The sequence below is a fragment of the Brugia malayi genome (assembly GCF_000002995.4).
Source record: "Brugia malayi strain FR3 genome assembly, contig: Bm_v4_Chr1_scaffold_001, whole genome shotgun sequence".
In the NCBI taxonomy this organism is placed as follows: domain Eukaryota; kingdom Metazoa; phylum Nematoda; class Chromadorea; order Rhabditida; family Onchocercidae; genus Brugia; species Brugia malayi.
In genome coordinates this window covers 9,415,795-9,431,466 of record NW_025062475.1, presented here as the reverse complement: position 1 = coordinate 9,431,466, position 15,672 = coordinate 9,415,795, and the positions used below count along the sequence as shown (strand labels likewise).

At 34.1% G+C, this 15,672-nt stretch overlaps 4 protein-coding genes across 4 annotated transcripts; 2 read left to right on the top strand and 2 right to left on the bottom strand.

Moving 5' to 3' along the window:
* Window positions 1–654: 654 nt before the first annotated feature.
* Bma-iffb-1 (Uncharacterized protein) lies at window positions 655–7,566 on the top strand (the record flags this gene model as incomplete). The annotated part of the gene is made up of 24 exons (XM_043077283.1): window positions 655–698; window positions 909–1,050; window positions 1,316–1,519; window positions 1,604–1,790; window positions 1,893–2,059; window positions 2,182–2,268; window positions 2,425–2,541; window positions 2,614–2,755; window positions 2,835–2,939; window positions 3,024–3,229; window positions 3,318–3,482; window positions 3,547–3,654; window positions 3,742–3,852; window positions 3,955–4,022; window positions 4,535–4,676; window positions 4,757–4,888; window positions 5,139–5,321; window positions 5,411–5,572; window positions 5,757–5,887; window positions 5,987–6,104; window positions 6,184–6,404; window positions 6,749–6,923; window positions 7,032–7,193; window positions 7,459–7,566. 24 exons carry the CDS (start codon window positions 655–657, stop codon window positions 7,564–7,566), a joined length of 3,387 nt encoding a protein of 1,128 aa, XP_042933217.1.
* A 1,016-nt stretch (window positions 7,567–8,582) lies between these two features.
* Window positions 8,583–9,546, top strand: Bm16935 (Uncharacterized protein; the record flags this gene model as incomplete). Its single annotated transcript, XM_043077282.1, has 3 exons — window positions 8,583–8,759; window positions 8,936–9,051; window positions 9,339–9,546. The coding sequence occupies 3 exons, from the start codon at window positions 8,583–8,585 to the stop codon at window positions 9,544–9,546; spliced, it is 501 nt and encodes a 166-aa protein (XP_042933216.1).
* A 758-nt stretch (window positions 9,547–10,304) lies between these two features.
* Window positions 10,305–11,428, bottom strand: Bm16936 (Uncharacterized protein; the record flags this gene model as incomplete). The annotated part of the gene is made up of 3 exons (XM_001900604.2): window positions 10,305–10,442; window positions 10,776–10,915; window positions 11,350–11,428. The coding sequence occupies 3 exons, from the start codon at window positions 11,426–11,428 to the stop codon at window positions 10,305–10,307; spliced, it is 357 nt and encodes a 118-aa protein (XP_001900639.1).
* Window positions 11,429–12,383: 955 nt separating this feature from the next.
* Window positions 12,384–15,383, bottom strand: Bma-algn-1 (glycosyl transferase, group 1 family protein; the record flags this gene model as incomplete). Its single annotated transcript, XM_043077281.1, has 10 exons — window positions 12,384–12,546; window positions 12,766–12,899; window positions 13,030–13,211; window positions 13,336–13,532; window positions 13,611–13,773; window positions 13,860–14,134; window positions 14,249–14,381; window positions 14,489–14,645; window positions 14,783–14,966; window positions 15,214–15,383. 10 exons carry the CDS (start codon window positions 15,381–15,383, stop codon window positions 12,384–12,386), a joined length of 1,758 nt encoding a protein of 585 aa, XP_042933215.1.
* Between the last annotated feature and the right edge of the window lie 289 nt (window positions 15,384–15,672).

Genomic DNA, 15,672 nt, shown 5'->3' with positions numbered 1-15,672 from the left:
GCAAGGTATAGTTTACTTCATAGGCAGCACTACCATCAAATAACATGCTCTGAACATATGCAAGTTGAGGCTTAGATAAGATCTAAAGAATACAAACTTAGTTGTTCAACCACCTAACACAACCTACAGAAATGTTCGTGTTTCAGCTCACAGTTCAGAACCAATTTCCCTTATTGAAACATTTCGAATTATGATGCCTTAGTCCAGTCTTCTTCCACCTCTCGACACTCACTGAAACAATTACCTTTGATGGATCACTTATAGTGTACCTATCTCAGTTCAGTTCAGTCCTGTATGGTGATAACCATTAAGATAGTTCCACGATAACCAGCCCTAACGCAAACACCTATCTTTCGAGGACTTTTGAGGACATGATTACCGAAAGAAGCGTCCAGCCTTCATTTAAATTCAAACCGATTGGGATAGTTAATCTCATAGTGACTCCAATCATCGAGGCAAACTGCATTGTTGCCGTTTTTCATGAGAGCTAATTAGAGAATGGTAGGCGGGAAGTGTCGTCGCACGGTTCCTTTGGTGTCAGTTTGTCACGTGGATTCTTCAGACTAAATGTGGGGTCAGTTTCAGCTGCTTATCGATTTCATGTTATTTGGTGAACAAAAGTTTATTTCACAAAACAAATGATTTCTCTTCAAAATGGCAACAAAAAAGAAGAAAAAGAGCAATAAAAATAATGACTGGTAAGATTCATGAAAGATTCATGTCACTTATCTTAACTATCCCTTGATATTACAGTTGTGCTACTGTCTGTTCCTGAGAGAATTGTCAGGTCATGCCTCCTTTTGTTTCTGAGAGTGAACCTAGCCATCGTTTTCGGTAACAGTGATGTCGAATAGATTTCAGTGCTCCATTTTGTCATTTTTTTTTTTTAAAAAGCTTAATGTAAATAGGTCGGATGATCTGGATATCAAAGCAGCAACTTTGAAACTATCTTCCGATTCAGAGACTGATAACGTCAATGAGAGTGATGACGAAACAATGGTACCCATCTATAGAAAGGGTAAAAGTGGAGTATTCAGTATGCTTGCCGGAGTATGTTTTTTTCAAACATTTCTCTTCAATAACGCTTACAGATTCATTTCTCGCATTTTTTGTTGGGTATGCAATGTTTCGTTTAGCTACTTGCTACGTGGAAATAGTTGCAGTTCATCTGAAGGGTTAACTCCAAGTCATTTTGACGGTAGATTATTCGCCAGCGTGTATACAACTATATTTCAGCAAGATTCTGATGACGATAATACAGAAAACGAAGGGAGTATTAGTTTTTAGCGCATATATACAAACTACTATATTTCAGCAAGATTCTGATGACGATAATACAGAAAACGAAGGCAGTATTAGTGAAAATTCTAACAAGGCAGACGGAATTGAAGAAAGCAAGCAAGGAAAAACGAATATGAAAGCAAGAGATAAACCTGATGAGGCAAAAGAGCTCTCTAAGCAACAAACAGCAACAAAACTAAAAGAAGAGGGAAAAGGAAAAGGAAAAAAAAACAAAAAGGTGATTTTTGTCAAACTAAGTACATGCTGAGTTTTATCAAGCACTATTCAATATTTCATCGTGCACTGTAGTATTATATTTTAGGGTTTGAAAAAAGATGATGATTTGGATGCTTTGCTTGCGGACCTCGAAAAACCAGTAGAAAAAGTATCGAAAGAAAAGAAGAAAAAAAAAGTTTCTGGTGTTAACGTAGCTTGTATAGAAGTGCGAGCTGGTGAAGATTTAAAAATATCTTCAGCTACTGAAAATATTGCAGGCAAATTATTTATTCGTTTCAAATTAGCAGGATGTTGTACGAGGTTGACTTTTTAACTTGTCATAGCTTCATTACTTTGTGTCACTTTTCGAGTCGCATAGTAGCGGATTATTCCAGCTGATTTTGAAAAGATAGGAGAAGCAGCTACTCTGGTAGCTGATGGAGATATTATGGCTAAAAGAAAAGATAAAAGGAAGAAGAAGAAAGGTACAACAGAAAAGGAAAAACCAGCGGAGTTTGAATCACCCGTTGAGGGAGATGTTGTTTCACTGGAAAATCAAACTGTAAGTGACTCCATTTACTTAGTTGAAATATGTTTATTAATTTAGCTTACTGTGTTGCTCTTTTCTGAACAATTTTTAGAAAAATTAAGAACTCGAAGTTTTTCTGAATAGATTTCTTTGAGGCAAATGATGTAGTAGAAAAGAAGAAGAGGAAGAAAGGCGATGTTAAAAAGGATGAAGACAAGAAAGAAACGAAAAAGAAAAAGCATGTATGTTTGACTATAATGCTTCTACAAAAATTGCACAGTAGATAGAAGATTTTACTTTTATTTCATTTGCTGCTATAGAGCGACCTTTATCTATGATATTGTTTTAGTCATAGATTGAATTGGGTTTCTATCCCGAATAATGTAACAAGGTTTTAGGTCAATTTCATTAAAGAGATATTACGTAGGAAGCAAGAGGAAGAAGAAAGGATGCTGAAAGAGCAGAAGGAAGAAGAGGAGAGACTGATTGCACAACAAAAAGCGAAAGAAGAAGAAGTAAGTTTTTTTTGCTAATTGATTGTGTGCAATTTGTGAGGAGTCTTCAAATTCTGACGTCTTTTCGTTCAGGAACGACTAGCCAAAGAGAAACGAGAGCGTGAGAAGCAGAAGAAAAAAGAACGTGATGAGAAATTGAAGGCGGAAGGAAAATATCTGACACCAGCACAGAAGGAAAAGTTAAGGAGACAGCAAGCATTATTAGCTAATTCAAGTATGGCTTTCTGATTGATCAAGTTAAATGATGTACTTGTGTGGATGTCCAGTTAATATTTATTTACATATTTTTACAGACATCATACTTCCAAGTGCGCTAAGGCGAGACAGTGATGATGTGCCAGTGAAACGTCCTATATATGGGAAGAAAAAACCAAAAAAAGAGCTGAAATGCGATAAAGGTTTCCTTTTGCACTGGCTATTACTTAAATTCGTATGATTACTTATTGAATTTGTTGATTTAACTTTGTATCGTTCTGTTCCAGAAAGTATTAAGCCTTTACCGGCTGCAGAGATAAGACCCTCAGGATATCTTGAGGTGAAGCCACAAGGTGAAGTAATGCCTATTTCGTGGGATGCGATAGATGAAGTTATTGATGACTGGGAAAATATGCATGGGGAAGAACATGAAGAAGTGGCATCATGCACTGTAGAAAGGGTTGTGGAAGCGGCTACTGCTGGGGAAGATGAGGTTTATATTTTTTTCAAGTCAGGATAATATTTCATTTTGCTCTCAACAATGAATGTGGATGTTCAGATTACTAGTTTTATTTTTATAGATGGTTTCAATGGAGGTTGAGTCAGGAACGTTCATTGAGGAAACAGAAGGTTCTGATTCTTCGGAAGAATTCGATGAAGAAGATGAGGAAGAAACCAGTGATGATGAACAAGAAAATCGGGAAAGTAAAGAACAGTTGAAAGAGAAAGTTCGAGCACGTTTGAAGGTTGTACTATCGTCTTTCAACTAGACTATCAGTGTTGTTTCATTTTTTGAAAATTTCCTTTTAGAAGCGACGTGAGCAAGCTGAAGCTAAACGATCAACGAATAACTTACGATCACCAGTCATCTGTGTACTTGGACACGTTGATACAGGAAAAACGAAGATGTTAGATACGGTACTTCACTTCTTTCTGAAATTGTATTCTGCTATTTTTTTTTAACAAAGTCAGTTAATATCTCACATCTGCTTTTTATTTTAATAGATACGACGTACAAATGTACAAGATGGAGAAGCTGGTGGAATAACGCAACAAATCGGTGCTACTCAAGTGCCGGCTGCTGCAATTATGGAACGAACTAAAATGGTTCGAGATGTGAGGATTTATTTTTTTAATTCAGATTTTATTATTTCCACTTAAATTTTTCTTTAATTTTGCGTGTTTTGCACATTTCCTTCACAGCTTTTTTTCTTTCAGTTCAGCGGTAGTGAAATGAAAATTCCTGGACTCTTGATAATTGACACTCCTGGTCACGAAAGTTTTTCGTAAGTTCTTTTACCTCTGAAAGTTTTTGTTTTTGGAAAGTGTCATGATAATGAAATTTTGTGCAAAATCCAGTCTAAACATCTTATTCCGGTAGTGGGCTGACAATATTCCACTGGACAAAAATTATCAGAAGCAGAAAAACTGAAGTAGTTGTATCTAACGTGAGATAACTTTCATTCTGTCCGGGAACATTTATCCAGTAGGCAGTCAGCATTGCAAGCATCTTATTTTGCTGTTTTGATACAATGAATTGAAAGGATCCTCAGTACTGTTCTCAGTATAACTGCGCTAACTCGCTCATACAGAAGATTCAATTGACTATTGTATAGGAGATTTGGAATGAGAGGTAGAATTTTATTAATTAATGAGAATAAAACAAAAGCCAGCTATTGTTGAAGCGATAGACTATGGGAAAGATGCATTTTATAACTTCCATGCTGTACTGAGAACATTCAAATTATGAAATTCATTAAAATCTTAATCTATTGAGTGCCCGGTCTTAGTTTTGTAGAAATTTGCGGTCTCGTGGTTCTTCATTATGTGATTATGCAATTTTGGTTGTTGATCTAATGCACGGACTTGAACAACAGACACTGGAGTCATTTAATTTGCTAAGAAAAAGGCAAACTCCATTTGTGATAGCATTAAATAAGGTAATTTTTAGTATAATTTTTTACAGTTCCATATTACTATAATTTTTGCTTTTTATGATTGCTGTATTTATTGCCTTTAGATCGATCGTTTATACAATTACGAGTCGAATCCACGGAAAGATATTTATCAGCATTTGAAATCACAACCACTCAATACTCAGCTGCAATTCAAAGAACTTAAAGATAAAATTGTATTGCAGTTCGCTGAACAGGTATATTTATTAAAAGAGAGGCGAAATTTGGACAGAGATGGTCAAGCAAAGGATAGCATAGCTGTTTCAGTTCGAAAAAAAAAATGAAAAAAATGCTTTGAGAATTAGGAAGTTCCGATTACTGGTTATAGATGGAACTCGAACACTTTTTCTTGAAGTTTTTTCTTTCTTTGCCAAATTAACAAAAAAAATTATGAAGTGGTATGAGTTATTATAAAATTTATATCTTGTGACGCCATTCTTTTTCAAGGGAGTGAACGTTGTTATGGCAAATGAAAATCCAGATTTGGACGAATATATTAGTATGATTCCGACTTCTGCATTTCTTGGTGATGGTATTGGTAATATTATGGCACATATTGTTAGTGATTCACAGAATAGGCTAGCTGAGAAGTTAGCTTATTGCGAAGAGCTTGACTGTACGGTCATGGAGGTAAGGGAAATAAGTATAATTATTCTTTAATCTTTGTTTAGTATATATTTAAAGTTTATCCAGTAAAATGTCGAAAAATTTTTTCCCAGGTCAAATCTCTTCCCGGATTAGGAACTACAATAGATGTTATATTGGTCAATGGTTCGTTAAGAGTTGGGGATGTTATTGTTCTTACGGGTACTGATGGGGCCATCATCACTCAGATTCGAGAGCTGTTAATGCCGCAGCCTTTGAAAGAATTGAGAGTCAAGGTTTAATTAGTTCTTCGTTTTGAAAATTGTAGTTTCAGAAACTGTTGTAGTTGTATTTGACAATATTTTTGTATGAAAGTAGTTTTGAATCACTTATGTTTGGTGATAGATGTGAGATTTGTTGAAGTTAAGGATATTTTTCATACTGGTGTGTACTCAACGTATAATATCGTCATATTTTTAGAATGCATATGAGCATTATCAAATGATAAAAGGTGCACAAGGAGTCAAAGTACTTGCAAAAAATTTGGAAAAAGCACTTGCTGGCTTATCAGTGTTTGTTGCAAATCGAGAAGATGAACTTCTCGTACTCAAGTATGCTTTTCATTTGTGAAATGATGAGATCTCATTTCTGTTCTGGAAGTTTTTTACTTTTAAAAGTTTAAGAATTTAAGCAAATATATTGTATTTCAGAGAGGACTGTGAGGCACAGTTATGTAAAGCTCTTATGGCTATCAAGAAGAAACCTGAAGGTGTGTATGTCCAAGCTAGTACACTCGGCTCATTGGAAGCTTTGTTAGAATTCCTGAGGGTATATTTATCCTTCTAGCATTTTTTTATAATTATTCATTTCAAAGGCAAGTTTTTATGAAATGCAAAAATATTTTTAGACTCAAAAAATACCTTATTCAAACGTGAATATCGGTCCGGTACATAAAAAAGATGTGCAGAAAGCAGCAGCAATGCTAGAAAGGAAAGAAGAGTATGCTTGCATACTTGCATTCGATGTTCGTGTTGACCGTGAGGTGGAACAGTTTGCAGTTAGTGAAGGTGTTCGCATTTTCTCCGCTGACATTATATACCACCTGGAGGATAGTTTCTTGAAATATAGGTATATGATTTTCATTCTATAGAAATTAGAAATGATACAACATGGATATCCGGAAAATGATATTAATCCAAAGTATTCCATAAAAGAATATGTCGAATTTTCCTGAGAAAATTGAGAGTTAATAAAAAAAAAAGGGAAATTGGAAGGAAAAACTTATCACCAGTTCACCAATTATTTTCACAGATCTGTATTTCTCAAAACATGTGATATGTGGCATAATCCAGGTATTTATCCGTAGTTGTGATCCATTGGACATGGAAATCATTTTTTTAAACGCGAATCTAAAGAGGCATCAGAAATATATCCACAAAGTAAAGGGGAAATTTATTATTTTCAAATTTCAGGGAAGAGTTGAGACTTAAACGCCGACGGCAGAACGAACATTTAGCAATTTTTCCATGCAAGTTGAGAATTCTTCCGCAGCACATATTTAATGCTCGTAATCCCATTATAATTGGTGTATCTGTTGAAGCTGGTCAACTTAAACGAGGTGTTCCATTATGTGTTCCCTCTAAAGACGTAAGTTCTCATGAATTTCAAAGCTGTTCTTAATGAGTTGGTCTGCCAAAAGAGAATGAAATCATGTTTTTTTTTTTTCAGTTATTTCTTGGTTGATTTTAATTTCAGTCTATTTTCATCGGTACTGTATCAAGTATTGAACGAAATCATGAACAAGTGGAAATAGCTCGTACGGGGGAAGAAGTTTGCATAAAAATAGAGAACACAACTGGTGAAGCACCTAAACTTTATGGACGACATTTCACGCATCAAGATACATTAGTTAGCCGGGTAAGTTTCTACAAATGTTAAAAAAGTAGGAAAAGTAATTATTTTATTGTTCGACATTTATAAAAAAAAAAATTAATTTTAATATTATCAGTGTTATTAGTTATTAATTGGCATGCGTTGAAGTGTTGAATCACATCTGAAATTTCAAAGCATTTGATCGGCCTGAGAAATTGAACTAATTTTTAATAATTATAATAGTAACAAGATCTTCAGCAATTGAGTAACGATGAAAGTGAGATTATATTAAGCTATTTCTTTAATTCAGATAACACGTGAAACAATAGATGTTTGCAAAGCACATTTTCGAAATGATTTATCAAAAGCGGATTGGCAGTTGGTTGTTCAGCTGAAGAAAGTCCTTGATATAATTTGATTGTTATTTTTACTGGCCAAACTAAAATGTATTATAACAGATTCATTGACGGCTTTTTCTGTTTCCTATCTTCACATTCTGTTTTTTTAACTTATCTTTAATTTCATCTGTTATACGATAACTTGTTATAATTGGTAACATACAAAGGAAATAAATTATTTTTCGACATATTAATTGTTCTACTTTTAAAATGAGTTTTTAAAAATATCTAGACTTTTAAATTGAATTACATAGATACTGTTTTCTTGACACGAAAGAATTATCAGTAAAAAGTGTAGAAAATTCGTCATTTGTTAGTGCTCCCAGTTATTGTATTGGAGTTGGATTTTGAGTGTTTTTTTTGAGTGAATTCGTAGTGATTCAGTAACCTTGCAACAGACAGAAACATGATGAAATATTATGTTTTGCAGTAGTTGGATAGTAAATTCTGAAAACCAGAATCGATGTTGGAAACGCTCATTCCTTCAAACATGGGTAAATTCCTCGCCCTTTTTGTTTGCAATTTGTTGTAATAAGTTTGCTCTGCTTTTTTGAGTGAGATAATTCGTAGTGGTTAGTATCTTTGCAACAGACAAAAAGCGACGATGATCGGAAATCGGTCAGTGCCTTCCTTTACAAGTAGGTCAAAGAAGATACATTCAGCGGATGTTACAAATTGCGCGTATTGCCAACTCCTGAAGAAAACATTTTTAATCTTTGGTGGAGATTTTCATATTCTGGACTTAGGTGATGCATCTTAATACTGGCGGTATTCTACATTCTGTTACTTTTCCTCAAATAAATAAATATGATTTCTTGGGAATCATCATAGATGTTTTAGATCCTATTACCAAAACAATATGTTGAGAGTTAATTCAGATGCCTAGAATTGTTCTTCCGGTTGTCATATTTGTAAATTTATTTTTGTTACTGCTGAAAAGATGGGATATAATTCAATTGATTGTTCCTTAATCTTCCTCCTAAATTAATCAAAAAACAAAAGACTAATGAGCAAAATTTGTTTTTCTAGTCGATTTATGTTTGTGGTACCAATGATGTGGTTTCATACTCTCTTCATTTCTAAGCTTTTTCCAAAGTACAAGGAATATTTATCTTGGTCAAACTTGTCGCTACGACTCTCTCTTGCAGCAGTACTTAACCTAGCAATATCTGCGTTAGTTTTCCAGACTTCAAATATTGGATATTTCGAAAAGGTTACACATTTCTCATGTAAATTTTCTTTTCTTCCATATGAATATTTCGAGACGATTTTAAAATGATATCAAAGGAATTTTTGTAATATTGGGACAAAACAGTCCAACAAGCTTGAAATTTATTTTCAAATTTTGTTACTTACAAAAAAATGATTTATTCCGTTTTATTATTTCAGTTCCTATGCTATGCAAAAGAATGTATAAAATTAAGAAAGATGTATGAACTTTGGCCACCTCATCGTCATGCAGTCTTATACCTCATCTATTCTGCTTTAGTTCATTGCGCTATCAGGTAAATTACGCATATTTTATAGTGATGAGAGTGAGAAAGACTTCGATGTCGGTCGTCGTTTTATTCATCTAATAAATTGTCTCGATAGAACTCTCCGAAAGTGCTTAGAGGCGCAAGGGGAATTATTGATTATATTCTGTTCTGGGAAGTTACTATTTATAGGAAAGGATAGGAGATGGTAATGTGCAAAAAGATAACATTGTAAAAGGAAGTGAAACATTTGAAAGAAAATTAGGAAGTCATTTCAATTGCTATGTTTCGCTTAACCTAATCTCGTCTGCACGCAGATATTGTCTACATGTCACGGAGGATGGCAAAAAGAACGAACTTCGACCTTTTTATCGGAAATATCTCCACTCAGTTCTACTTTCCACTCTCATCTTTATGCTAACATTACATGTACAACGAATCAATGAGCTTCATTTTGCCATCATTGTCCTCAATTATGTGCACACATTGGTTGCTGGCGCTGTTGTTACCTTTATATGTAGTTAGTATTAGGTCCCTTCTGCTATTTCATTATTCGGCTAGAAATGCTCTTTTGCATCCAAGTGATATGTCGAGATGATATTTAAAACTAACCTAGTCATATCATATTGTTTTCACTTACCCGTATAACTTCTTAATAATTTGTATGGAATATGTATTTCCCCATAATTAAAGTCATAAATTTATCTTCTGTGTCGCCTAATAGCTAGATGTAATTAGGTATTGCTAAAGATATGAATGAGCAACTCAACATGATACAACGTCTCAGTGTTACTGGAAACGAAAGCAGTTTATTTTAATTACCAAATCATCCTTATGAATTTGGAAAATTCCTCAAATTTGTAAAGAATTTGTTGAAGTAAAAAAGAGAGATATGGCAATCATCTAACTTTTGTTGCTGAGAAAACTGACAAGTTGTAAATAAATCTGTATCACAGCGTGTATTTATATTGATGAGTTCATGACATTGACGTGTCGAACATTCAGTAATATCCAGGAAATATGCCATTTTAACATTTTGCAATATAATGATTCGCGGTTAATGTTTTCTAACTTCTGGCTTTAACATTTCATATTTACACATAACATCCGCTGAATTTATTCATAAATTTTACTTCTCATCGATAAGACACAAACTAAGCTGCCAAGTCAGCCAAGGATCATAGATTTATGCTATGCTAGGATTTCACTACTTCCCTTTACAGTTTAAGTAAAGCTTCAAAATCGGCTTCATATACATTATTTTATTTGCGTTATTTACTGACTTATTTTGCTGGAGACTCGTTTGCAATTTTAGCAAGTTGTTCAGGTGTCATATCAGGACATGATTCGTATCCCCCATCTTCCTCTTCACCACCTCCAACCATAGCACCAGCGGTATTAGTCTCTTTCTTCGGTGCATTCTGCAATCTCGACAAATCAGAATTTTTCAGCTGATTGAAATACGACAAAACATTCTCCCTGATTTTTTCCGCATCCATTTTTTCGTAATGAACTATTTATAAGTTACTTCAATTCCTGTGACCTATTTTGGATATATTTGTTATAACAAAAAATTATAGAAATGATTTTTTCTCTAAATTTAAAAAAAAAAAAAAAAAACTAAAGAAAAGAAAAACCAATATTTACTTATTTGGTTTCTGAAAATCGATTTACATACATTGGTTATATTAACTGTAGAGGTAACGTTTGTTCGTGTACTCACTGTATACTACTTTCAGATAGTTGAATGAAACCTTTTCTGCGGGCACAACAGGAGGAGGTACTGTTGCGGGTGTTGTTGACCTTGGCGTTGTTACTGGTTGCCCTTGACCTGCTGACGTAGTCCTTTTCCCTCCTCTTTCTCCGCCTACTTCAGGTTCTGCTTTTTTGGAAGCTAAAGAATTTGCATATGTGCTTGGAAAGTGATGTACTTGCTATAAATTTAATGATTACTGAAAAAAATTCCGAGTGGCTTACAGCGTGTTCTCCACTTCACTGCTTTTGATGTTATAAAAAAACCCGTGGTCTCCCTTACTAATGTACTATTTTGATTTCTCCTTTTAACGCTGTAAGGACATTTCATCAGTATAAATTCATTTTATCAGGTTAACTTGATAAGTCGCACAGCCATAAAATATTCAGAACACCTTGCTCTGTTTTGATGGATCATTTTATGTATTTACTTCAAGGTTTTGAAGAAAATTACAATTTTCAAGCGCTAAAGATGTTTTTTTTTTTTTTTTTTTTTTTTCTTTTTTCTAAAATGATTTGAAAATGTAGCTCCAGTATTGCTTAATTATTCAAAATGTGTCTATCAGATGAACTTACAACAACCGATAATAAGGAATGAGAAAATGAAGATAGGAATTGTTGGAAGAATGCACGCAATCGTCATCAGCGGTAGCATTCTTGCTATAAAATGAGGCAGTAATGCATATACATCGCATATAATTATGAACACACTTCGACAGAAGTGCTCTCTTAATTTACGAAAAAATGAAACATACATCAACAACCCAGAGATATGGATAATCTAGGCGGAACACCATACTTATTTGAAGTGACTTTATGAAATACTGGCTTAATTCTATTGGTTGGAAAAGAAGCAGATCTTTTTCAGTGCTGCGGGAGGTACTGTATAACCCGGTTACAAGACAGATTATTGTAGACATTTTCGCTTAATTTCATCAGGAACACATCATTTTAACGACCAACTGAATACATAGTTCGGAAAATGTCCCACTCACTGACTGCTTCAAGCCGCCGGACGACAAAAAGTAAAGAGTAAATAATGAATATATTGCTTTGCAGGTCCATATAAAAACAGAACTATTCTAAAGTGTCTAAAATTTAATGAGTATAATCAATTACTTGCTAATCACATCACAATAACACTGCAGATACAAAAGTACGAAATATACAAATAAATTAATCACATAGAGAACTTATTAATCCTAATAAAATGAATTCTAATCTTCTCTCCCTATTTTTTTAAAGGTATTCCCTAATAATTTCTCGTTGTCATGCAATAATCAACGATTACTGATTCCAAGAATCTTAAAAAAAAAATTCGTCATGAAATAGATAACCTCATTTTTAAATTTTTGGTGTAAAATACATTGCTTTTAACTTTCATATAGATCCTTCCATTAAATAAATCAAAGAATTTACAAAACATAGGAAAGAAACAGGAAAACAATAGCATCGCAAGCTCCCAATCACAAAAAATTAAAGCTTCCAATCTTTTGTACATAAGAAAACCAAAATGAACCAAATTTTTGCAATTACTAAAATCATTGACCTGTAAAAACTTTCTCAATCCACAACCTTATCTCGAACTGCAATGAGGCATCAAATTGAAGTCAATTTCTTGAAATCGCTTTTTGTAAGCAGTCAATACCACAATCATCTGCAGTATCTTCCAACCTGACATTTTCATGCTCATCATTTTTCTGTTGCTTCAGCTCTGCTATGTCATGTATTTCAGCAGTTTCTGGCCAATTTTGAAGTGAGATCACGGCAAATCTTAACAACATTTTATCATGCAAGCAAAATACTGGCAAAAACCCCTCCTGAGAATGAAAAAAAAACGAAGAAAAAAAAAAAAAAAAACCTATTATATGTTTGCATAATTTCTTTCAACTATTTGAAGCTAGACTGAGTTACTGTCAATTTCCTTACAGCAACCGCTGTGCCATTTTTTTATCCTATTCATTAGGTGAGAAATAAATAAAGATTCAGCACCTTTGACGTCGTGCCAAATCTTCAACTGACAAAGCTCCATAACTATTCAGCAATGGCCACAAGCACGCATCCCAATTTTTGTTCCACGATATTAAAGGGTTGGAATGAACATTTAATGTCAGTGTGTTCAACTGCTGTAACATGCAGAACATGTAAATCTGATAATATTATAAATAAAACATACTGAAGAATAGGATTCCTAACTGTTCTAATCTTTTATTGTACTAATAATGATTTCAATTTTTAGTATGGATTAAAACTAACACTGCAATGAACAGGGAAACCACATGACAACGTTTTAATGATATGTGAAAGTTCATGCGAAGTGTCGAATAGCCTGCCATTATGGCCATCAGAAATAAGCTCACCAATGCAACCAAATCGTTTGGCAATGACAGGTAAACCACATCCAAGCATATCCACTACCTTCATTGGTAGATCCAAACCTTAATCATATAAGGCCCCAACAATGAAAATATGAACAGCAGATATTTTTTAATGAAACGAATGTATGTTTAAAATTAAGGAGGTTTTGTAAATGGAAGCTGTCAAATCAAACGAACTTATAACCTGATGTAGAAGTATGCAGAGAGACGCCAATATCGGCACAACCAATCAAAAACGGATAATCTTCTGCTTTTAACCATGGTGTTAATATTTCAACATTTTGCATTTGCATATGCTCAATGCGACCCAAATAATACGACCGCAAAGGTCCACGTCCCGTAATTATACATGTTATGAATGGCAGTCGAGTTGCTGGATTCCTAATGAGACATATGAAAAGTAATATTCGAAAAAAGATAATATACAGAAAAAAAATGAGTTAATTTATGAAAACGTACGTTCTCGAAGAGAGCTTAGCAATATTATCAAATTCACGAAGAGCATCAAGTAGAAGTCCAAAATCTTCATCTTCTGTCCAACTTGTTGACGAAACAAGAAGTAAAGGGCGATCATTTCGGAGCTGGACTTTACCTTCATTGTCACGGTAAGAGATAAGCGTTTCTGGAAGCAAACAGTAGTATGTTTCTTGCTGCTGCATTCGAAATCCAAATATTTGTAAATAAAATCAAGTATATACAAAAAGTAACCTTCCATGGAAATGCAATCTATCTGTAAGCATGGGTTATTAACAGCTTTAAAAACTTCGAATTCACCACCGTAATCGATTAATTTCAAAAGGAATTTATGTCGCTCTTCATCAGTCAATTTCCGAAAGCTCCAAGCTGGAGGCCGATCATATACTGTAGCCGCACTAATGTCCCATGCATCGAACATATCTTGGCGCATAGCATGAGTTACACAAATGTTCAAATCAGCACAGCGACCAAAATAACCTTCCCAATAATATATCTGCTCAACACATCTGAAAAATATTTTCAGAAATAATGAAAAAATAAAAACCTACTATATTATAGGTAACACCTACATCCTATAAACTATGAATCAAAATTATTCACTTCTTTCGCTGGAATCTAACCTCTGCACGATTGAACATCTTTTCTTCCGATCAGCTTGGCGTTTTCTTTTATTTGCTGCAACTGCTGCAGCCTGAACAGCTCGTTCTACTCGTGTCATTCTTTTTCCACGCATGCCGGAAACATCATTTACCACTAAAATATAGACAGAAATTCAGATCTATGCCACATTTTCAAAATTCTCAAATGAGCAATTATGGATTCAAGAAGTCTCAACAAAACGCTATCAAAAACGACAATACCTAAGCTATGATCGTCAGAACAATTTAGAGAATTCTGTATTCGTCGCTCAGAGGCACGACTAACGCGTATTTCATCGATATTATATTTTTTGCGTAATACGGAATAGGTATAATTATGCCAGTCAATGATAAACTGTGCTCTTCTAATACGAGCACACTGAAATTTAATATGTTAAAAAGTATTATCAAAGATAGCTTTATACGAAATAGACAGAAAAGGATGAAACAAAATGTATAAAATACCACATTAATTTTTGGTGATCTTTCGTATAATTAAGAAGTAAAAGAAACAACCAGCCAGCAAGCAAGAAGAGACGGTAGTCCAGGAGGATTTTGCACCATAATCAACAGAGGCCAATCAATTCGAAAAAACAGCGTTAGCAACAGAACAGTCAAAGTCCATAAAAATTTTAGTATCAAAGCAAAGATAGGACGCAGTTTACAGATATATTCTGGGGGACATCTCAGTGATACAACACTGCAAAAATTTTTCTGTACTTCGAAGTACAGAAAAACTGATGGATCCTAAACAATCCAGGATATTTAAGTAAACTGAGCAGTAAAAACCTTGATTTACATCGAAAAAAAAAACGAAATGATCTATCCCTATAACAAACATTAAAAGAAAACGTTCATATTTCGCCAGATGATATCGAAAAGCATAATGTTATTATCTGACAACATGCAACTGGATTATTAATCTTAATACAAGTAAATCAGAATACCTAATATATGGATGGTGCTGTATGGACTGATGTATCGCTGAATCCGTATAGCCCACTATTTGCACTCGATAATTTTTATCTGCCAACGATCTAGCATGATAACACATTCGTGGACTTCGACCAATATCTCCAATAACCACCAATGTTGCATTTTTTCCCCGGAGTACCATTCTATCCACAAACTATCTACAACACATTACTGCACAAAATAGCGACATCAGAAACTGGGCGAAACAAATTTCGTGTGAATCCTTTACCCAACAATGTTTGAGTTTGCCTACTGTATCGTCATCTTCAACAACACTGTTTGGATCATGTATCCTAAGCTTTCAAAAACAACTACACTACTAACACGATCCTTCCATGTTATCAATATATATCAAATATGTTTACGAAAAGATTATGTCGTCCTCCACCACCTGAAATAAACACTGAAATAAACACTAATGATTAGAAAAA